Source organism: Rhinoderma darwinii, chromosome 1, assembly GCF_050947455.1.
Source record: "Rhinoderma darwinii isolate aRhiDar2 chromosome 1, aRhiDar2.hap1, whole genome shotgun sequence".
Classification (NCBI taxonomy): Eukaryota; Metazoa; Chordata; class Amphibia; order Anura; family Rhinodermatidae; genus Rhinoderma; species Rhinoderma darwinii.
In genome coordinates this window covers 178,815,402-178,840,656 of record NC_134687.1, presented here as the reverse complement: position 1 = coordinate 178,840,656, position 25,255 = coordinate 178,815,402, and the positions used below count along the sequence as shown (strand labels likewise).

Below are 25,255 nucleotides of genomic sequence, written 5' to 3'. Positions count from 1 at the left end.
CCCCTTTGCAGTTGAAGCCGATCCATGACACCAATTAATATCCCGGTAATTAAAATTTCCCATTTTCACTACTGTACCAGCCTGTGCAGCCTGCTCCATCTGTTTATATAGCTAACCTTCCATCTCTTCAGTTATATTGGGGGGTCTATAGAGTACACCAAAAGTAATTTTTCCAGTGTTTACCTCCCTTTGTAATTTCACCCACAAGGTTTTAACCTTCTCACAATCTTCACCCAACAATGTCTCTTTCACACTGACCTTCATATCACTTCTCACATACAGACATACACCACCGCCTTTCCTATTTGTCCTGCCTTTCCAAAACAGTGTAAAACCCTGTAGATTTACAGCCCAGTTATGAGAATAGTCTAGCCATGTTTCAGCAACACCAACTATATCTATATGTTCCTCCAGTATCAAGGCCTTCAGCTCCCCCATTTTGCTTGCTAGACTTCTGGCATTTGTAAACATACACTTTAACTTGCCCTTAAATGTTTCACTTTCAGTATCAGAAATGTGATTATTTGACATTATTTGGGCATTTTTATTTTCATTTTCATTGCTGTTTTGTAACGAAAGGATCTCCTTATCCTGTTGTCTAGTCCTCTCCCCACAGTCTGATTCTCCCCCCACCGATATAGTCTGACCCTTCTCTAACCTGACTACCCCTTTATTTTCTACATTAGCCTCCCTCCTCAGCCCTAGTTTAAATACTCCGCCACCCCAGCTAGAATTCTCTCCCGCAGCACAGCGGACCCCCTTCCATTTAGGTGCATTCTGTTCATTGAAAAGCAGTGAAGTGTCATGTGCAATAAATATCAGCAACGAACGAGCTATAAGCTATAAGTAATGCTTTAAAAAAATAGACCGAAAGACAGTAATAGGTATAAAAATAGTCTTTGTGCTGTCAGTAAAAATGATGCAAAGTTTACCGGATGTGTGCCAAATTAACTAAAGTGTTACAACATTGTAGTTCGCTCTTGCTTTTTTTTGTAGAATGTTTTTTCATTGGCAAATCTTGAAAACTGAAAAACTGACAACAGTTTTTTCAATCAGGCACCCATTGACCTCCGAGTTTTTAAATAATGTGATCATGATGGAGCTGATAGAGAGGCATGCAAACTGTTGCACTTAGGTATGAGCTTATGTTCCCCTAGAAATTAATAGGATCTGATCCGTCATGTTCTAACATGCTACCATCCCCCCCCTCCAAAAAAAAAAAAAAGCATGTATAAATGTGCCCCACATTTAACGCACATCAGTTTTGGAGCATACTCGCTAAAGCCCTAAAATGTTGCTCAAATGCTGCTCCTGAAGTCTACTCTGAAAACTCACTTGTGAGCCATTTATGAGAAGCGGATTATAACTATAAAATTATTACTTCCGCCACTAGGGGAGCTCACTACATATGGATCTGTATAAATCGCTATGCAGTTACATCAACCTAGTGGTAGCTGCAGACAAACAGAATTTTATCATGAAACTTTATGGCTGTTTGAAGGTAAGAAGAAAATGTGGAGCCTTGTACTAATTGTCGTGTTTTATAAGGCATTTTGGCATCTTCACCGTGGGCGCTTGGAAACCCTCCTTTAAAAATCCTGCATTTGCTCCTGCTTTTACCATAGTATAGTAGCAGAATGATGTTTTAAAAACTATGTCTATAGGAAAATTGTCGCTTAATTCCAGCTTCCTGTTTGTTTTTACAGTCCTCCATGCCAGTATTCCATAGTAACAGGCGTTTCCCACAAGGTTCACGTACAAATGCTTTACACAGATCCGTCTAAACAGTACTCTGTGGGCAAAAATGTACAACCTTACAGTGTCCGACGGGGCGATTTCCTGTACCTAGATGAATTCGGAATCTTTTAGATGCGGTACTCATGCACATTACAAATATGGTCATGTTCCTGAGGGAAAACAGGAAAAAAACTGGAGGGCAGTCACAAAATGTGCATGTAGGTGGGCCATTTTCAGCACCATATTTATTAATTGTCTAGTATAAAGCAAGGAAAACGAAACTATAGAAACAGTATATATATCTTGTTACAGTATTTGTACTTGATAAAAAAAGAAGCAAAAAATACCCCTCTTTTTAAATATGTCAAGATTTAGATAAGTATACCAAAAGATAGGTATAAGCAGACATCAACTAAAATGAAGGGATCTCAGATTGGTGAAATTTCTGCTGCAGAGTTAGGACACTGGAACATGAAATGTAGGAACATGTTTGAGCTTTTACCAGGAGGTCCAATGCAGCTGTAAAAGGTCACTGAGAATCCTGTCAATCTAACAAAAGCTGCGCTTGCTCATGACAGTAGAATTAAATAATGAATATGTTCTTGCAAACTGAAAATGTTCTACATACAGATGAGTTGGGAAAAAAAGCAGCTTTAGTTTTTCCAGTTTATTTTCGGATGAGCCATTGACGTGATTGCAAATAACATGATATTGATTTTTAGCAGGGAAAAGGGTAATTTTACACGTTTATTATATTTATCACCTACCAGCAGTACTGCTTTTTACAAAACGCTTGGGCCTTAGACCAACCAATACCTCCCAACTGTCCCGGATTAAGCGGGACATTCCCGGATTCTGGGCACTGTCCCGGGTGGCCGGGGATATGTCCCGCTCTCAACTGTATCTGCGTCCTCAGGACGCAGATACAGTTGAGCCCAATTCTGAACCGTACTAACTATGTAACTATCAAGCAGGGAACCATCAGCTCCCTGCTTCGGAATTAGTTCAGAGCAGAGGAGCAGCCTCCACTTGCCGAGGACTCCCCAGGCACAGCGCTACTTTAAGCGCTGTGCTTGGGAAAGTCCTTGACGTCACTGTCCATATATGGACATTGGCTGCTGCTTGAGCGGAATCCCCGTTGCTGATAATCTGGCTGGGGATTCCGCTCCTAGAAGAAATGCCTGAAGTCACTGTCCAGAGTTGGCAACGGGGATTCCGCTCAAGGAGTAGCCACTGACATCACTGTCCATACATGGACAGTGACATCAAAGCTTCCCTCTAGGAGCAGAATCCCCGGCTTCTGCTCTGGCTGGGGATTCCGATCCTAGAGGGAGTCCCAATGGCGCTATCTACAGTGGTAGGTGGCACTATCTTCAAGGGGATGGGGCACTATCTACAGGGACACTGTGGCACTATATAGGGGCACTATCTGCAGGGGACACTGTGGTGCTATCTACATGGGCACTGTGTCACTATCTACAAGGGCACTGGCACTAGGGGCAGCTAAGGAGGCATTATACTGTATAAGGGCAGCTAGGGGGCATTATACTGTATAGGGGCAGCTATGGGGCATTATGCTGTATGGGGGCAGCTTTGGGGTCATTAAGCTTTATGGGGGCAGCTATGGGGCTTTATACTATATGGGCTAGCTATGAGGACATTATACTGTATAGGGGCATCTGTGTGGGAATTATACTGTATGGGGGCATTATACTTTATGGGGCAGCTATGCTGTATGGGGGAATTTGTTTGGGCATTATACTGCATGGGGGCATATGTATGGGCATTATACTGCATGGTAGAATCTGTGTGGGCATTATACTGTATTGGAGAATCTGTGTGGGCATTATGCTGTATTGGGGCATATGTGGGCATTATACTGTATGGGGGCAACTGTGTTGGCTTTATACTGTATGGTGGCAGCAATGGGGGCATTATAGTGCAAGGTTGCAGCTATGGGGGCATTATACTGTGTGGGGGCAGCTATTTGGTATTATACTGTGTGGGAGGCACTATGGGAGCATGATGCATTGTGGGCTAAACCGGGTGTGTATGGGCGGGGATTGGGTAGTATTACAGGCATGGCTTAAAAGAAAAAATAATTGACGCGCTGCGCGCGAACCATCGATTGTCCCTCTTTGTGATACTTGATAGTTAGGAGGTATGCCAACCCACCAAAAGTATATATATATATATATATATATATATATATTAAAAAAACTGTTGTCGTTTTTACATGCAGTTGGCCATATGTGCTTTTCTGTGGGATACAGGTCTGTGAACATTTCACAGCTGTGTCCACACTTTCTTCCAAAGTTGTACAGCAGTCGTCCCCAAAGGTAGTCAATGTGATCCCACAATAGGAATGAGAGTACTATCACCCATGTTCCAAAAGTACAGGATCATATCCCTCTCCTGCTAGTATTATAACCAGCGCACCCCACCCCTTCTTCACTAGTTACAGGCTCACAGCATTGCCTCGATATCTTTACCCACTGGTCATAGAAGTGCTTTCCCCTTGTTTTCCCAGTAATCACAGCAGTGCCCTTACCCTCTTTCCTAAGTAGTAACAGCGGTTCCTTCTACCGTTCACCCCATAGTTACAAGAGGTTAGATATTCAGAAAGGACACAAGCGAAGAAGGAAAAATTAGAGAAACGCTGCTTAGACTAGAGGGGCAGTAGTTAGGGAAGGGTGGCCCTGCTGTTATAACAAGTAGAAAGGGAGACAGAGGTTGCGTCCACTGGTGGGATAAGAAGGCCCTACTGTGGCTTGGTAATTAGAGAATGGAGAGGACGTACTGTTGAAATTTCTGGGGGAAGATGGGAGCTCTGCTGGGACTGCTGGGAATATCCTTTTTTTATTTGTACCATTTTGGGGTACATATAATTTAGTGATTGCGCATGGGAGTCCTGTGCTCTATTCATACTTCTCCTAAATGTGAGGGGGTGCAGTGATGAGAAACGGGGGGTTCGGGACACCCGTTCTAGTGCTAGGTGGGGCCCCCAGCGGACAGATATTTATCACCTATCCTGTGTATAGGAGATAAATATTAAACTTGGGTATACCCTTTTAAAGAGGAAGTTGTCTTACAAAACCTATTTTCAAATATTCTACTAGCAAATTATGAGTGAAAGGGGTATTCCCATCGTCTGACGTCTGGGATCCCTCTGGGTACTGTGTAATACTTAGTTTTTCCTGGCACTGCTGAGAGATTCCCCCACAGATTACAGACGATTGCAGCGGCTCTTGGCAACTTGAGACCTGGTGATCTGCTTATTGTTGGGGTAGCCTTCTAATAAAAAGGAATTATTTAAAGTGGACATTGGACAACCTCTGTAAATAAATGCCAGTCTTTGTATATATAAAAAAATCCTTTTGTTCAGATAAAAGTAATAAGATGATCAGCCATGAATTTGAGCTATTGAGGTATATAAGGATTCTACATTTGCTAATATAAGTACTAAATCTTCTGCAAACACAACTCCTCTCAAACTTCATAGTACCTTATTTGAATGCTTTGCATAGGAAGTTAACATTTCCATCAAAAGTTGCAATGCTTTGTATTATGTTTTCTTGTATTTTTTTTTTTATCACTATAACTGTCCATAAGGGTTGTCTACTCACCCTTGTTTATGTTCTGTGGGGCACTGAGAGCCTTTTGGCCGGTTTCCCCATCGCTGCGGAATTTCCGCAACAGAATTCTGAATCCGCAGCAATTACAGTAGCAGCGAAGTAGATGAGAATTATAAAATCTCATGCCCACGCTGCGAAAAAAATGCAGCATAACCGTTAATAAATTGACCTGCGGTGCGGAATTTAAATCTGCAGCATGTCAAGTTATGCAGCGTTTTCGTTGAATTTCCGTTGCGGGTTTTCCGCATTGAATTCAACAGAGAGCCATATTGACCCTGGCTTACTGACTACTCTCCTGCTCTGCGTTTGGTACCTCGTACACTCCTGGTTTGACTCGGCTCGTTCACCTCTCTTGTTGCTCACGGTGTTGCCGTGGGCAACTGCCCCATTTCCCTTAGCTTCTGTGTACCCTTGTCTGTTTGTCTTCGTGCACTTATTGAGCGTAGGGACCGTCGCCCAGTTGTACCCCGTCGCCTAGGGCGGGTCGTTGCAAGTAGGCAGGGACTGAGTGGCTGGTAGATTAGGGCTCACTTGTCTGTTTCCCTACCCCCATCATTACATAATCACAAGCCCATATGCCTAGTCTACCCTGGTCCCTCACACTACTATGGACCCCCTTGAGACCCTGGCTCAGCAAATGCAGGGTCTCTCCCTACAGGTCCAGGCCCTGGCTCAGAGGGTCAACCAGCCTGATGCTACCATGGTAGTGCCCCTCACCTCACCTCTTCAACCCCACCTCAAGTTGCCTGACCGGTTCTCAGGGGACCAGAAGACTTTTCTCTCCTTTCGGGAGAGTTGTAGGCTCTATTTTTGCTTACAGCCCCACTCCTCAGGTTCTGAGAGCCAGCGGGTGGGTATAATTATGTCCCGGCTCCAGGAAGGGCCCCAAGAATGGGCCTTCTCCTTGGCTCCTGACGCCCCTGAACTTTCCTCCGTTGATCTTTTCTTTTCTGCTCTCGGACTCATTTATGACGAGACTCACAGGACTGCCTTTGCCGAGAGTCAGCTGGTGACCTTACGTCAGGGTAAGAGACCTGTTGAGGAGTATTGTTCTGACTTTAGGAAGTGGTGCGTAGCTTCTCGGTGGAATGACCCTGCCTTAAGGTGCCAGTTTAGGTTGGGTCTGTCGAATGCCCTGAAAGACCTGCTAGTTAGCTATCCCTCTTCTGACTCCCTAGACCAGGTGATGGCTTTAGCGGTACGACTTGACCGACGTGTCAGGGAATGACAACTTGAACGTTTTTGTGTTTTTCCCTCTGACTCCCCCATGATGCCTCCCGAGGTTCCGTTGCTTCGCTCTTCCACGGAAGACTCGGAGGTACCTATGCAACTCGGGGCCTCCGTGTCCTCCCGACAACGTAGAGAGTTCCGCAGGAAGAATGGTCCCTGCTTCTATTGTGGGGATGACAAGCATCAAGTGAACACCTGTCCTAGGCGTAAGAATAAGCAGCCGGAAAACTTCTGCGCCTAAGTGATCATCGGGGAGGTCACTTGGGCGCACAGGTATTTCCCGTAAATATGAAACGTAATAAAATCTTGCTTCCCTTTCAGCTCTCTTTTGGTGGTAGGTTTGCTACCGGCAGTGCCTTCGTGGATTCAGGGTCTTCTGCTAATATCATGTCTGTGGAATTTGCTATGTCTCTAGCTATGCCTTTGATTGATTTGCCTAAACCTGTCCCGGTAGTGGGTATCGACTCCACTCCTCTTGCTAATGGTTATTTTACACAGCATACCCCTGTTTTTGAACTCCTTGTTGGCTCCATGCATTTGGAGCAGTGCTCTGTACTGTTGATGCAGGGATTATCGTCCGATTTGGTTTTAGGCCTTCCCTGGTTGCAGTTGCATAATCCCACGTTTGACTGGAATACTGGGGAGTTTACCAAATGGGGTAATGAATGCTTGACGTCATGTTTTTCTGTTAATTCTATTTCTCCCCCTGAGGAGGTGAACACGCTACCTGAGTTTGTTCAGGACTTCGCTGATGTTTTCTCTAAGGAGGCCTCCGAAGTGTTACCTCCTCATAGAGAATACGATTGCGCTATCGATTTGGTACCAAGAGCTAAGCTCCCTAAGGGTAGGATATTTAATCTCTCTTGTCCCGAACGTGAAGCCATGAGAGAGTATATCCAGGAATGCCTGGCCAAGGGTTACATTCGCCCCTCTACTTCTCCGTTAGGTGCTGGCTTCTTCTTCGTAGGAAAGAAGGATGGCGGTCTTAGGCCATGCATTGACTACCGTAACTTGAATAAGGTCACTGTAAGGAACCAGTATCCCCTTCCTTTCATTCCTGATCTCTTTAATCAGGTTCAGGGGGCCCAATGGTTCTCTAAGTTTGATCTACGGGGGGCGTATAACCTTATCCGCATCAAAGAGGGGAATGAGTGGAAGACTGCGTTTAACACGCCCGAAGGTCATTTTGAATACCTCGTCATGCCCTTTGGGTTGTGTAATGCTCCCGCGGTCTTCCAGAATTTCATAAATGAGATTTTAAGAGATTACCTGGGGGCATTTCTTGTAGTGTACCTTGATGACATACTTGTATTTTCCAAGGACTGGTCCTCCCACATTGAGCATGTCAGGAAGGTGCTCCAGGTCCTTCGGGAAAACAAACTGTTTGCGAAGACAGAAAAATGTGTGTTTGGTGTGCAGGAGATACCATTTTTGGGTCAAATCCTCACTCCTCATGAATTCCGCATGGACCCCGCCAAGGTCCAGGCTGTGGCGGAATGGGTCCAACCTGCCTCCCTGAAGGCGTTACAGTGCTTCTTGGGGTTCGCTAATTTTTACAGGAGATTTATTGCTAACTTCTCGGTCATCGCTAAGCCTCTTACGGACCTCACTCGCAAAGGTGCTGATCTCCTCCACTGGCCTCCTGAGGCTGTCCAGGCTTTTGAGGTCCTTAAGAAGTGCTTTATCTCGGCCCCGGTGCTGGTTCAGCCCAACCAAATGGAGCCATTTATCGTGGAAGTTGACGCATCCGAGGTGGGAGTGGGGGCTGTCTTGTCCCAGGGTACCAGGTCCCTCACCCATCTCCGTCCCTGTGCCTACTTCTCCAGGAAGTTTTCGCCCACTGAGAGTAACTATGATATTGGCAACCGCGAACTCTTAGCCATTAAATGGGCATTTGAATAGTGGTGCCACTTCCTGGAGTGGGCTAGGCACCAGGTAACGGTCCTTATCGACCACAAGAATCTGGTTTTTCTAGAATCTGCCCGGAGGCTAAACCAGAGACAAGCTCGATGGGCGTTATTTTTTACCAGATTCAACTTTTTGGTTACCTATAGGGCTGGGTCTAAAAACATTAAGGCTGATGCACTGTCGCGTAGCTTCATGGCCAGCCCTCCTTCGGAGGAAGATCCTGCTTGTATTTTGCCTCCAGGTATAATCATTTCCTCTATTGATTCTGATTTAGCCTCTGAAATTGCGGCTGATCAAGGTTCAGCTCCCGGGAACCTTCCTGAGAACAAGCTGTTTGTTCCCCTGCAATTCCGGCTAAGGGTACTTAGGGAAAATCATGACTCAGCACTATCTGGTCATCCAGGCATCCTGGGTACCAAGCACCTCATTGCCAGAAACTATTGGTGGCCTGGGTTGCCTAAAGATGTTAAGGCCTACGTCGCCGCTTGTGAGGTTTGTGCTAGGTCCAAGACTCCCAGGTCCCGACCAGCGGGCTTACTACGTTCCTTGCCCATTCCCCAGAGACATTGGACCCATATCTCCATGGATTTTATCACCGATTTGCCTCCATCTCAAGGCAAGTCGGTGGTGTGGGTTGTAGTAGACCGCTTCAGTAAGATGTGCCACTTTGTGCCCCTCAAGAAACTACCTAATGCTAAGACGTTAGCTACCTTGTTTGTCAAACACATCCTGAGTCTCCATGGGGTCCCTGTCAATATTGTTTCTGACAGAGGGGTACAATTTGTTTCATTGTTTTGGAGAGCCTTCTGTAAAAAGTTGGAGATTGATCTGTCCTTCTCCTCTGCCTTCCATCCTGAAACTAATGGCCAAACTGAGAGGACTAATCAGTCTCTAGAACAATATTTAAGGTGTTTTATCTCTGACTGTCAATATGATTGGGTCTCATTCATTCCCCTCGCCGAATTTTCCCTTAATAACCGGGTCAGTAACTCATCAGGGGTCTCCCCCTTTTTCTGTAATTTTGGGTTTAATCCACGGTTCTCCTCCGTTTCACCTGGTGGTTTCAACAATCCCAAGGTAGAGGTCGTACCATCGGGAACTGTGCACAGTCTGGGCAGAAGAACCTAGAGGCGTCCCAGAGCATACAAAAAACTCAGGCAGATAGAAGACGTTCTGCTAACCCCTTGTTTATGGTCGGGGATCTGGTGTGGCTATCGTCAAAGAACTTGCGCCTTAAAGTCCCGTCCAAGAAGTTTGCTCCCCGGTTTATAGGGCCGTACAAGGTCATTGAAGTCCTCAATGCTGTCTCCTTCCGACTGGAGCTGCCCCCATCTTTTCGAGTACACGACGTGTTTCATGCCTCCCTCCTTAAACGCTGCTCCCCATTCTTGGCCCCCTCGAGGAAACCTCCTGCCCCCGTTCCCACCCCTGAGGGGGTGGAATTCGAGGTGGCCAAGATTGTGGACAGCAAGATGGTCCAAGGCTCCCTCCAGTACCTGGTCCATTGGAGAGGATACGGGCCTGAGGAGAGGACTTGGGTACCCGCCCGGGATGTTCACGCTGGGGTATTGGTCAGGAGGTTCCACCTTCGTTTCCCCACTAAACCAGGTCCACCTAGAAAGGGTCCCGTGGCCCCTCATAAAAGGGGGGGTACTGTAAAGGATCTGCCTGGCACAGCTTCTGTGTCAACGCCCATAGGTAATCAGACTGCACCTGCTTCTATGTCTGTGAGACTGACTCCATCTTCCACCACTCAGGATGGCAGGCTTAGGAGTGGGAGAGCCTATCACAGCCTGGCCAGACGGAGCTAGCTCCCGCCCTCTGTCTATTTATACCTGCCTTTCCTGTTCCTCCTTGCTTGTGATTCTTCTCGTTTGGTTTCCTGGCCCTGCTGCAGCTTCTGAACTATTTGACCCTGCTTCATATTGACCCTGGCTTACTGACTACTCTCCTGCTCTGCGTTTGGTACCTCGTACACTCCTGGTTTGACTCGGCTTGTTCACTACTCTCCTGCTCTGCGTTTGGTACCTCGTACACTCCTGGTTTGTTTCGGCTCGTTCACCTCTCTTGTTGCTCACGGTGTTGCCGTGGGCAACTGCCCCATTTCCCTTAGCTTCTGTGTACCCTTGTCTGTTTGTCTTCGTGCACTTATTGAGCGTAGGGACCATCGCCCAGTTGTACTCCGTCGCCTAGGGCGGGTCGTTGCAAGTAGGCAGGGACTGAGTGGCGGGTAGATTAGGGCTCACTTGTCTGTTTCCCTACCCCTATCATTACAGTCAGTGTGAGATTGTGAGTCAAGCGTTATCATCGCGGGGCACAGCAAACCCACTCTTTCAGATGCGACTGGAGGGAAAGGGGGCTTCTGCCCCGGACTCCCATGCAATACTATAGGAGTGCTTTGTATATGGTCACTTAACTACTATATGGGGGAACCTAATTACTATATGGGGGCACCTATCTACTATATGGGGCAAAAGACGACTAATACTGTGTGGGGGCACATAGGGTGACTTTACTACTGTATGAAAGCACTATTACTGTGTGGTGTACTAAGATAAGCCCTATTTCAGGTCGGGGCCTAAAGGGGGCACTAATAATGTTTGAGAATAGATGGGGACAATTCTGGAAAATTAAGGAGCCAAAGATGTCTGTACTGTAAATTCTGCAAAGATAAGTCATGGCTGGTAGAAGTCATGATGGTGGTCTTAGCCAGATGAGGAAGAAAATGAAACTGAACAACTCCAATCTGAGAAGACGTCACCTGTGAGTCACTGAATGTAACTGTAGTGTATTCACTTAAATGGTCTGCAGAGCGCATGTGTAGAACTGGTATTTACCACTATATTGTCACTGTATGGTGTTAATATGTTAATATTGGTCTTTGTATAGTGATTTTTATTCAGTAACAGAATGGTAATATTATTCAGTCACTATGTGGTGGTAATATGTGGTCATGGTGTGGCGCTATTATTCAGTTACAGTATCGTGGTATATTTCAGTCACTATATGGTGGTAATATGTAATAATGGTGTGGAGGTGTTATTCAGTAACAGTATGGTAGTATTATTCAGTCACTATGTGGTGGTGATATGTGGTCATGGTGTGGCGGTATTGTTTTTGTCCCTTGTATAGTTGTATCATTGGTAATATTGGCCTTGGTATACTGGGTTTTGTTCAGTAACAGTATGGTGATATTTTTTCCTAGTAGAGTGGATAGTGGTATTAGGTAACTGTATGACTGTATAATTTAGAGGTATGTAATCATGCATAAAAAATTGCATTATAGCTATGTTGTCTTTAAGACTAACAATACCACTGGGGCCCGCGCATCCAAGCAACATGTGGGAAGGGGCGGGTCCATGTGCAAAATTTGCCCTGGCACCCAAAGGAATCTGGTTATGCCCCCACGTGACTGCACAGCTGTATTACTTGTCACAGTGAGACTAAGCCATGATGGGACGCTTGCATGGCAACCTTCTGAGATGAAATCATTTTATCCCATGTACGGATGTAGCCATCTTTAACTTGACTCTGATAACTTGCTGCAGCGTGATATCACACAACAAAAGCCATTGAAAAGTCAATGAAAAAGTCAAGATAAGGGATCTAGCCACTGTTTATTTAATGCGTTAAAAGTCAAGGTAAAGACGCCTACGTCTGTAACTACTTCAGCCAATCACAGGCTGCAGCAGACACTTGGCACAAAACTACGTAATCTCAGGAGGCCGCCAGGGACACAATGCAGCAGTGGTCACATGGCTGAAAGCCATGTGACCATCTTCTCAAGAGGCTGTCAAGGACGCGCCACAACGGGGGACCGGAAGAGGGGAGCGTGGTATTTTTTTTCTTTCAGGGATGAAATCACAAGTGCCCTGATTGCCCTATTTGACTGTCCTAGAAGACATCAGAGAGCCAGACCATAACCACATAGTGACTGAATAATACCCCCATACTGTTACTGAATAATACCACCACACCATAACCACAAAGTGACTGAATAATACCACCATACTGTTACTGAATAAAAACCACTATAAAAACCACTATACAAAGACAGATATTCCTACCATATAGTTACCATATAGTGTAAGATGCCAGTTATACACAGGAGCTCTGCATATAATTGATTACAGCACATTTATATCTAGTAACTCACAGGTGTTGTCTTCTCTGATTAGAGTTGTTCACTTTCCCTTGTTTTCTCCATCCGGCCCAGACCACTGTGCCGACTTATTCCAGCCACGACTCGTCTCTGCAGAATTTGACACACAGACATGTTGGCATCTCGCTTTTCCAGCACCCTCCACACCTATACACCATCCTTTAAACAAACTCGTAATCGATAGTGCCCCAGATGGTAATAATGATCCCTTAGTGCTTGACACAATAAAAGTGCCCCATTAGTAACCATGCCCCCTTTGTGCCCCCACAGTAAAAATGCCCCTTTGTGCCTCCTGTAGATAGCGCCCCACACAGCCCCCTTGCAGATAGCGCCACAGTCCTCCCCCTTGTATATAGTGCCACACAGCCACCCTTGTATATAGTGCCACACAGCCCCCGCTCCCTTGTATATAGTGCCACACAGCCCCCTGCTCTTGTATATAGTGCCACACAGCCCCCCTTGTATAAAGTTCCACACAGTGCTATACAGCGTACACCCGCCTTGTATATAGTGCTACACAGCCCCTCCTTGTATATAGTGCCACACAGCGCTTCCTCACTTGTATATAGTGCTACACAGCGCTTCCCCCTTGTATATAGTGCTACACAGCGCTCCCTCTGGTATATAGTGCTACACAGTGCTCCCCACTTGTATATAGTGCTACACAGCACTTCCCCCTTGTATATAGTGCTACAAAGCACTCCACCCTTGGCAATAGGGCTACACAGCAATTCCCCCTTGTGTATAGTGCCAAGCAGCGCTTCCCCCCTTGTGTATAGTGTCACACAGCGCTCCCCCCTTGTATATAGTGCTACACAGTGCTCCCACCCTGTATATTGCCACACAGCCCCCCCCCCCCCGAAAAATAATATTGTATTTACCTTGCCCCGTTCCCACAAAGGACGGAGCACTGTACAGGCCCAGCGCCTTATAATATGGCCTGCAGGCTATAGTATTCATTTGTATCTGTGTCCTTGGGATGTAGATACAAGTGAATGTCGCTGTCGCCAGCACCGGGGCCCCCTCCGGTGCTAGCGATCCCACCAGGCATGAGGGGGCCCGTGCGGTTCTGCTGGCCATGGGCCATGATGATCCGCCACGGCCCGTCAGGTCCACAGGACTCATGGATTCAGTGAATAGCGCTAGATACAGCTGCACTGTATAGAGAATACAGAGCAGCTGTATCTCAAAAAGTAAAACACATATTTAATAAAAAGTATTCACAAATGTGTTTGCCTTTCAAAGGTTTACATAGCCTTTAGGCCGGGTTCCCACGTAGCGTAAATGCTGCGGAATTTCAGCAACGGAATTCCACAGCATTTCCAGTAGCAGCAAAGTGGATGAGATTTAGAAAATCTCATGCCCACGCTGTGGAAAAAAACCTTAATAAATTGACCTGCGGTGCGGAGCATGTCAATTTATGCTGCGTTTTTATTGATTTTCTGTTGAGGGCTTTCCTCATTGAATTCAATGGGGATCCAAAATCTGCAACAGAAAGCCAATTGTTGCAACTTTTGCGGTGTAATCGCAGCGCTTACACCGCAAAAATCGCAACTCCGGAAAAAAAAAATCATACTTACCCAGAACGCCTTCCTTTTTCCTGCAGTTAGGCCTCCTAGGATGACGTTTCATCCAATATGACCACTGGAACCTGTGATTGGTTGCAGCGGTCACATGGCTTGCAACGTCATCCTAGGAGGACGGAGCGAATGTCAAAGGAGGGAGGGGGTAAGTATGAGCAGCTGAAAATTGTGGTGCGATTTTTCGGACGGAAGGTCCTGGCCTTAAAGTTACAGTGTGTATCAGAGCGGTTTCTTCTAACAATCCCAGCACCTGTGTGTAATCACATGACCATGGGTAGAATTTTATCCACTGGAAGTAAATAATGAATGTTCATAATGAATAACAAGCAGTGATTTTGAAAACTGTGTGGAATTAATACAGAAAGTATATCGGAAAATGTTATAACTTTTACTTATACAAAAAATAACAATAATAATAATTTGATGAAAGACCAAGCTATTTTTTTTTTCATTTTTTTTTTCATTTTTCTGTTGATTTGCTTATATGAGGGCTTGTTTTTTTTGCGGGACACTTTGTATTTTTTAATGGCCCCATTTAATTCATTTATAATTGAAATTTTTTTTTGTGAATGCAAAAAAAAAAAGGCGTTTATTTTCTCTGTTTGGCGTTCCTTAAAAATAACAAGTTTACTTTATTCTTTGGGTCAGTACGAATACGGCGATACCAAATAAGTTTTTTATTTTTACGTTTTAGTACTTTGCACAATAAAAACATGTTTTATGGAAAACTACATTTGTGTGTCGCTGCATACCGAGAGCCATAACTTTTTTTATTTTTTTTTATGGGTTGATTTCTTTATTTGTACGAACTGTACTTTTTTTTTATTTTTTTTTGCTGCAACAAGTTAACTTTATTCTACACTCTAAAAATGTTTTTTAGAGTTATTTTTTTAGAGACCTTTTTTTGGGTTCACCCTACCATAATCAGACTAGGTAGGGACATGCCATTTGACAAGGGTAAGGGTATGTTCACACGCAGTGTCCAAAAACGTCTGAAAATACAGAGCTGTTTTCAGGTGAAAACAGCTCCTGATTTTCAGCCGTTTTTGTAGCAACTCGCGTTTTTCGTGGCGTATTTTACGGACGTTATTGGAGCTGTTTTTCAATGGAGTCAATGAAAAACGCCTCCAAAAACGTCCCGAGAAGTGACATGCACTTCTTTTTCGCGGGCATCTTTTTACGTGCCGTATTTTGACAGCGACGCGTAAAATAACACCTCATGGGAACAGAACATTGTAAAACCCATTGAAAGCAATGGGCAGATGTTTGTAGGCGTAATGGAGCCGTTTTTTTAACCATAATTTGAGGCGTAAAATGCCCAAATTATGTCTGAAAACAATGCGTGTGAACATACCCTAATTGTTACACCCATTTATCAATTTATTCCAGGTGGAATCGCAGAGAAACGGCACAATGCAAAGTTCTTTGAAAAGATGCTCCAGAATTGTTATTTTATGGGGAATGCAAATATTTACAGGCATGTCAGGATAGATGACAGGTCTTCTGTAACCGCTTCCCGACATCCGCCATATATATATGGCGCACGTCGGGTGGGGAGTATAGAGCGGGTTCATGGGCTGAGACAGCTCCATAAAACGAGTGTGACGGCTGTAGCTTACAGCCGACACTTCTATGTAAGGAGCGGGATCACGCCCGAGCATGATCTTGCTCGTTTAACCTCTTTGATGCTGCGGTCAATAATGACCGTGGCATCTAAGTAGTTAGAAACAGGGGGGCACCCCCTGTAACTTTTCAACGGCCCCCCTGCGACGCGATCGCGGGGTGCCGATGGTTGGCATGGCATGATGAAGGCACCCAGGTATACCATTTTTGCACTCCTATGAAGCCTTGTTTCTGACAGGGCTTCATAGGAGAGTGTCAGTATAACAATATACTGCAATACATTAGTATTGTAGTATATAATGCAAGTGATCTAACGATCACTGGTTCAAGTCCCCTAGGAGGACAAGTAAAAAAAAGTCAAATATTTATTTATTCCCATTTACCCCCAAGCACAATGTAAAAAAAAAAACTAACATAACTGGTAGCGCCACATCCATAAAAGTCCAAACTATTGCAATATATCATTATTTAGCCCCCACGGTAAATGACATAAGAAATAAAAAATTTAAACGCCAGGATCGCTTGTTTTTGGTCACTTGATCTCCCTCAAAAAATGGAATAAAAAGTGATGAAAAGGTCTTATATACCCCAAAATGGTACCAATAGAAGCTACAGCTTGCTCCGCAAAGAATAACCCTTCATTCCGCTCAATCGACGGAAAAAAAAAGTTATGGCTCTCAGAATGTGGCGACAAAACTTACATTTTATTTTTAACAATCAGTTTTTTCCTTTTAAAAGTAGTAAAACATAAAAAACAATATAAATTAGGTATCGCCATAATCGTATTGACCCGCAGAATAAAGTTAACATGTCGTTTTTACCACACGGTGAACGCCGTAAAAGCAAACCCCGCAAAAGTTTGAGGAATTGCGTTTTTTTTCCTAATCCACCCCACAAATAATTTTTTTCCAGTTTCCCACTACTTTATATTTAACAATAAATGGTGCCGTGACAATCTAGAACTCGTCCTGCAAAAAACAAGCCCTCATACGGCTATAACGATGGCAAAATAAAAAATGTATGGCTTTTGGAATGTAGGGAGGAAAAGACTAAAGTGAAAATCCGAAAAATGGCTGCGACGGGAAGGGTTTAAACAACTTTTTGGGATTTTCATATTCTACTTACTGTAACCTTACAGAGTAACCTGTGATGGTACTTCACAAGCCCTACACCACAGAAGCAATAGTTACCACATCTTGCACTGACTATGGTTGAGAAGCCTGAAGTTGTTGTATCCATGATAAACTTAAAGGCAGTATATAAACTATACACCATTGTTTCTGAATGCATTTTCCAGTTTTTCGTAAAAAAAAAAAAAAAAAAAAAAAGCTTAATAATTGTATCATGCAAAATTATGTAACTTTCCAATATACTTTGTTTCTATTCATTACCATTTTCAAAATCACTGCTTGCTGTCAGTGAATGGGAAATGATGGTAAGATGCAACATAACTTCTGTTCACTGGAAATTTTGTGCATACATGACACAGCTCTTGCCTACTTGTTGAAGAAGGCCATGTTCTGAATGGATAACCTGAAAGCAGGCATTTTGTAAATGGAAAATTAAATGCTAGAATTACTAATACTAACTATGGTATTGTCTCCCACTAAATTGTTTCCCTAGAAATTCTGTTTTATTAAACAGCAATTTACTAATTATCGTGTTGCTTATTATTCATCAAGCTTTCCCCATTAGTTATTAGAAGAATGTCAAAAGGTTATAGTACAAAGTCTAATGAAATTTTCCACAAACCTGTCAATTTATCCAGCAATATGATGAATCTATCTCATTATATTACATTATTACTACATGAGGCCAATACTATCTGAAATCAATTACAGTAACATGCCTTTATCTAACACCTAAAGGTCAACAAATCTAGTTGGTTTGGTATACGCTGAAAATACCCAAACCAAATTTTAATGTGAAATTATTTGATTATTCAGAATTTTTAGGGTCTGTTCAGAGAGATCAAAGTATTAGGAGTATTGTACCTGGAACATGTAGTCTAGGATTTCACAAAAATATAGTTTTTTTTTATGATGACTTGCTGTAAAATCACAGCATTAGGACTTATTTACACGAATGTGTGCGTTTTTTGCACGTTGCAGTTCCGTGTGGCATCAGTGTTTGGTGCGTGGCTGCGTGTTTTTTGCGCATATGGCATCGTTATGTTTAGAAACAGAAATGAAGGAGGTAGTTTTATTATTCCCTTCATTTCTTCAACAACTGTAGCGCGAATCACGCACAGCACACGGAAGTGCGTCCGTGTGCCATGCACGGTTTTCACGCACCCATTAACTTCAATGGATGCGTGATGGGCGAAAAACGGCCAAGTATAGGACATGTCGTCAGTTTTAAGCAGCAGACATGTCTTCTGTTGCGCATCTTGATGTACAGCTCAGGCAGGAAACTGGCTCTCATTGAAGAGACCCAGAGGATGTATGGAGACTTATTTGCAGGCAATGCTCCATGGGAAACAAAATATGCAAATTAGCTCATATCAGTCAAATCAGACTCCTCCAAAAGATGGGTCTCTCGTCCTTTTGGAAGAGTCTCTGTTTTGACTGATACAGGGACATAGGTGAAAGGGCCCTTGAGGCTGGGTGCCAAGGGGGTGCCAACAAGCCACTTTTCCTTATTTAGATATAGGGATGGGGTCAGCAAACTGAACATTTGCGGAATAAATTTGAAGAAAAGACTAGCTACAGCTGTGGGCTGATATAATCTAATTTTCAATTATTTTTGTGTACAAAAGGCCTCTGTTCACATTATGTTTGAGCCTTCTGTTGGAGGAATGTGTTGGGAAAGACCACATATGGAAGTCGTATAGGGCATACATTGCAAATGACTCTCATAGTAAAAAAAAAAAAAAAAAAGGATACAGTTCGGTATACGTTTTTTTCTCCATTGCTCTGTAAAGAATAGTGTAATCTTCTATGCTGTTCTATAAAGCAAAAAAAAAAAAAGGTATGTAGGCACATACCATACTTGCGTATAATAGAAAGGAGACTCTATAGACATACACAGGGGCCCCAATGGATATGTTCGGTGTATGTGGCGCGCACTTTCCCAGAGCATACGCCAAACTTAGTTCCCAGAAGTGATGTGAACAGAACCCTTGATGTTCCATGTTATATCTTGGTAGTTGATAAACATAGTATACATTTTATGAGTTGCTAATTGTTACGTTTTCATTTTTATGCTGTACTTTGTTGATTTCAGGCATTTAATGTGTATACTTTGGAGAAACTCGATAAGGTGCTGACAAAGTCATTAAAAAAAAAGATTTCATCTTGTGAATACAACCTTCATGAGCTTACCCAGCACACAATAAGTAAGTATTTTTTCTATGCCTTATCAGGTTAGTTTAGGTTGTTCTTAGATGATTTTCCAGGTAAAGGTCCTTTTATATTGCCCGATATGGGCTGTAAAAGTTTGTTTGCTCCATTCACAAGGAACTATGATCGGTAATATATGGTGACGTACTATCGTTACTGCAATCTTTGGTCCCGATACATTTCCATTATGTCGGCAGCACATCTCCCTGTTTACACAGGAAGATGTGCTACCGACTAGAGACCATCTTATTGGCCGCATAAATGAGCCAATCAGCTGATAAATGAGCGTTTGCTCATTCATCAGCTGATCGTTGTCCTATATACACAGGACAATGATCGGGGTCGAGCATTCAGATGAACGCTCACTTGCCCGTATAAACGGGACTTTATACAAAGCTAATTAAAATTTCAGTGAGTGGCTGAGGGTTGTGATGGGCTATTGGCAGGAAAGCGTGTTTAATGAATTTGTCTTAACAACTTGGGCGAAAAGTACTTAAACTGTTAGGGCTTATTCAGACGAACATATTAATTGTTTATGTAATGGGCGTTTCTTTTAACGGCCGTCACACGGCTGAATGTATTTCTATGGGGCTGTTCTCACGGTCGTTGTTTTAACTGACCTTGTGAAGGGCCCGTGAAAAAATAGGTCCTATTTTTGACAGTTTTCACGGAACCTTCAATGGACTCAAGTCTATGAGGGATCTGTGAAAACGTGTCGTGTACGGGTGCGATCCAGACGTGAAAAACTTCATTTTACACTCGCCCGTTTGAATAAGCCCTTAGTGTTTAGTTATCGTTTTCTTAAAGGCTTTGGACACCTTTGGGGCAAATATTGTATTTTTATTTTATTGTATGTGTTTTGGGCTTAAAATGTTTTTAGTATTTGCCTTTTATCACAAATTCTGAACCGTGTTCGTTCTGCAGCCTGCCCGTATTCCATTCACTGTGAAATCCGCCAGTCGGGCTTTCCTGACGACTCGATCTCCAGAGGTTCCTGTAAGATTCTAAATGCTAAACTAAGCTGAATTTTGATCAAATAAATGTTGACATTTTTTTTATTATATAAAAACCCATTACAAAAATTATTTTTAGCCCTAACTACGAGGAATAAATGAAAATAAAATAAAAAAATCTGTACCCCAAAGCTGCCCATAGCCTTTAACTGCCCTGGACTCTTGCAAGAAGACAATTTTCTCAGAGACAGTTTGATACTTGAGACTATATGTTAATAGGTCATTAGTTTGATACTTGAGACTATATGTTAATAGGTGATTCTCTGGTACTTGCATTTGTACGTTCTATTCTCCATTTTCATTATATGGAAAATCTGTTTGCAGAAAGTTTTTAAATGGAGCTACGGTCGAATATGAGCACTTCCGCTCCATTTAAAGTCTATGGCACAAACAGCCAAGCCCCATAAAAGCGATCCTAGAGGTCAGTCCCCCCACCAGGTTCATCGCTAGCACCGGACCTCTGGGGTCCAAGCCCCGGTTCTTTGGTCTAGTACCCCGGATCCCCGGGCGACTGCTGCTACAGGGGTCGCAGTGGTCGCAATTGCGACAGGGCAGCAGTCACGAATGCGATCGGGCTGCGGCCCCCGCACCGCAATAGAAATTTACTATGGTAACTGGGGTCTATTTAATATAATACACGGGCCCCTGTTAATATAGTAACCACACATACTTACCCTCCTTCCCGAGCGCCAGGGTAATAATGGGGGTAAGTGTCAGCCTCTGCACCGGCTAACACCAAGCCACTTCTTAGTAATGAACGCTGTCAATCAGACAGCAGACATTACTAAGGCGGTAGTAATAAAGTTTAAAAAAATACAAGGACATAGAAAAAATATTTTATTGAAATAGAAAACCCCTACACAACCCTCATTAACCAATTTATTGAGAATAAAAAAACTGTAATCGAAGTAGTCCTCGAATCCGACGTAGTCCAATACTGAACCTGTAAAAACACAAATACACCAAAAAAATTAGTAACGTATTAAAAAGCAAAACAATTATTATTCTTACCTTTCCTGGTCCAGCACTGGAGCCGCAATATCAGCGGTCTGGGCCCTATATCTAATTCTATCATGTGTGGTACTGTCTGCTGAGCCACTGTATCTAATCCAATCATGTGTGATACTCTTCTGCTGAGCCACTGTATCTAATCCTATCCATAGCTATAGGTCGTAGTGCCATATATATATATATATATATATATATATACACACACATATACATACACACACACACGCACACACATACATACGTACGTACGTACGTACGTACGTACGTACGTACGTACGTACGTACGTACGTACGTACGCGCACACACATTTTTTTTGGGGGGGGTGAACATATGTTAGTACAAGGATACTTGCTGCTGGGGCCCTTTATCTAAGTATCAAGTGTGACACTGTCTGCTGGGCCATGTATCTAAGCCTATCATGTGTGACACTGTCTGCTGGGCCATGTATCTAAGCCTATCATGTGTGATACTGTCTGCTGGGGCACTGTATCTAAGATTATCATGTGTGATACTGTCTGCTGGGGCACTGTATCTAAGTCTATTATGTGTGATACTGACTGCTGGGGAACTGTATCTAAGATTATCATGTGTGATGCTGTCTAGTGGGCCATGTATCTAAGCCTATCATGTGTGATACTGTCTGCTGGGGCCATGTATCTAAGCCTATCATGTATGATACTGTCTGCTGAGACAAGGTGGATATGTGGGACTACCTACAGGGGTCTGCATGGCACTGTCTACAAGGGGGATGTATGGCAGGGGGACTGTGTGTGGAACCAAACAGGGTGTTGTGAGACTATATACAGGGGGCATCGTGTGGGTAACTCTCTACAGGTGTCTTTGATTAGAGCCCCGAGACATAACTTTGCTTGAGGCCCCAGAAATGCCAAATTTGCCCCTGAGGGTTAGTACAAGGATACTTACTGCTGGGGCCCTGTATCTAAGGCAACATTCACACGAGCGTGACATATTTACGTGCATAAAAAACATGCGTAAATCTGGTCGCGTGCGTTGCATTTTGCATCAGTGTGCTTTGCGTTTGGCATGTGTTTTTCACGCACTTGCAAGCATTTTTTGTTTTCAGTGTAAATGATGCGTGAAACACGGACAGCACGCGGATGTCGTCCGTGTGCTGTCCGTGGTTTTCACGCACCCATTGACTTCAATGGGCGGCTAGGTGCGTGAAAACGCACTAATATAGGACATGCAGTGAGTTTCACGCAACGGACACTCACTACGTGAAAACTCACACATGTGTGAATGGCCCCATTGAAATCAATGGGTTTTAACGCACAGCACTCGGATGAGAATCACGCTTGTCTAAATGAGCCCTAAATCTATCATGTGTAATGCTGTCTGCTGAGACAATGCATCCAATTCTATCCAGCGGTGTAGCTATAGGAGCCTTAGTCTTATAGATATGCTATCTCCGATATGTATTTAAAAATGTATTTTTTTGGGGGAGGTGGGTTGTAAATATATGTCTCGGGGCTTGTGCCCCTAATCTTTGAAGACCCTAGCAACGCCCCTGCCCCCCACCAATCTAACATTTATCACCTATCCAGTGGATCATCACTGAAGTAAGCTGCAGCCAGAAATGTGAAATGTAGTATTAGGTGCTGACGATTCAGTAAAAGCCTGACCATGTACTATATGGAAGGGCTGGGTTTGCCAAAGCAAGTGCCCTCTTTGTGAGCGACTCTTCACTCTGACTAATTGAGAGGGTCCTAAATATATGGGACTATTTATGATGTTAATGGGCCCTTATGGAGCATATGGAAAGGGGAGTTCATCATGAGCTAACCCCTTTAATTTGAACACCTTAAGAAAATCAATCCCAATGCTGTTACTTGTAGAAATTTATGTGAAGGCATACAAGGGTGCATATCTGTGTGGTTTGGACATGTGTCCATACTGTAGCCAGTTGCACCTTTGCTTGTGGTCAAATGAAACCTGTTGCCATGCTACAACCTTTGGAGATTGCCTTCATTGCAGAAATATGATTTACATTACAGTAACTTGTGTTTTATATCTACAGTTCATGTGGTATGATGATAACAGAGATGCACAAAATAGATTTGGAAAGTTGCTCATATAAGAAAAAAGTTAAAGAACTCTAAATGAGGTCAATTTGCTGTTTGATGATAAACTCTAAGTAATGGCTCAGTGTAAGACTGTAAAATTTTAGCTTGAGGCACACAGTTTTCCCATCAAAATGCGTTGTGTAATGATTTGGCTCAGAAGTTAGAAGCATTAATGGTTGAAGCTTTGCTTTGAATAGTATGCTCAGAATAGCATCTCAACATATGTTCCCACACTTACACAAAATATATAGGTTTTTAAAGGTCAACAGTAATAATTAAATGCAAACATAGTGTTAAAATCTGAATAAACAAATGTAAATACTGTCTATTCACTGCGTAAAACACCGGTATATTTTCATCTTTTGTTTAATAAGCGAACTACATATTTTGGATGTGAAGGTTTGTTTTTTTTAGAATGGAAACATAATTGTGTTCATTAAACCAACGAAAGGGAATTTATATGCTGGACAGATTTACAGGTTAAATGTGTAACACTTCAAGGGAAAATCTACCTTTTCTGTAAAGAATTATCTTTGTGCCTGTATAAAAATGAGGTTTGATGTCTTTATTTTATCATTTACCTTAAAATGTAGCTAAACGTTTGACAAACATCTGACATGTCATAAGTTTGGATTGGTGGGGGTCCGCCGCTTTGTGTCTGTCCGGCTTTTTCCGGAAAGCCGATATATCGGAGTACGGACTCATAGACTTTCTTTCTATTTCTGGAAAAAGCTGAACAGACACAAATCAGCGCTTCTGCTGCTTCGTTCTAGCGATTGACGGGAGTCTCAGTGCTCGGACCCCCACCAATCCAAACTTCTGACATGTCACTATGACATGTCAGAAGTTTGTCAAACGTTTAGCTACCCTTTAAGCACAAAAGTATATGGTAACTAAGAAATAGTTACAAATAGTTAGAATTCTACAAAAGAACAACTGTGTTGGATTTTACCAGTTATGACAATAACTTAACGGAGTTACATTTTAATCAGAGCTGATCCATTTAGTACAGTCATAGGGCTCCTTAGGGAAAGACCTTCTCTAGTCAGTTAGTTTCATTACAATTATTTTTAGTGAATTTTAGTTATCATTTTTAAGATAGTTGTTCCAATATCTATACATTAAAGTTAAATACTATAGCAAGTGTAGTCAGATTTATACTTTTAACTGTAATGTAATAGCCACCGTCCTGCCTCTCTGACATTACAACCTACGGTACCATCCTTTCTGTTGGTATTCTGTGACTACTACCAAACACAGGTCATAGGTTTTCTGAAGAAGTAATATTAAATTCGGTAATTCTTTTCTCCTCGCAATTTATATCTTTGGTTGCCTAAATCTGGGTTTAGGGTTCCCTTTATCCTTCGCGGATAACTGACTCATTTTAGATCAAACCAGCAGCCTAGTTGCGAGACTTCAGGCAATAATCTCTGGGGGAAAAAATATGCCAAATAATTACAAGGCTAGGTCAACATTTCATACTAGAAGTAGTACTAGAAGTAGTCTTAAAACATGACATTGACCTACAGGGTAGCTTTGCAGTCATGACATTGACCTACAGGGCAGATTTTGTTGTAGAAATGTCAGTTTAATTCATAAATGGAACTGATTTTCCGTCGCAGAAATTTCTGCAACAAAATCTGCCACGTGTGACTGCCCCCTAAATGTCACATTATACAAATTGACTGTCCTCCAGAAGAAAGAAAACTATCTCTCTAGTGCCACCTATAGGTAGCTATCCTGTAAAACAAAGTCTGACCCATTAACCCCTTGCGTACCTTCGACGTAATAGTACGTCGCTGGCCGCTTATTCCAGCGTACCTTCGACGTACTATTACGGCGCAGGAATAAACTGTCACTATGTGAAATCACATAGTGACAGAACAGCGGCGGCAGCTGTCATTGACAGCTAACCGTCTCTGCTACC

The 25,255-nt window shown here is 43.2% G+C and overlaps 1 protein-coding gene across 1 annotated transcript in view; it reads left to right on the top strand.

The window, feature by feature from the left end:
* Positions 1–25,255, top strand: part of BANK1 (B cell scaffold protein with ankyrin repeats 1) — a 363,422-nt gene that overhangs the window by 53,949 nt on the left and 284,218 nt on the right. The window contains exon 5 of the mRNA XM_075849764.1: positions 19,104–19,215. Within this exon, the coding sequence (XP_075705879.1) occupies positions 19,104–19,215 (112 nt within the window). The remainder of the gene's footprint in view (positions 1–19,103; positions 19,216–25,255) is intronic.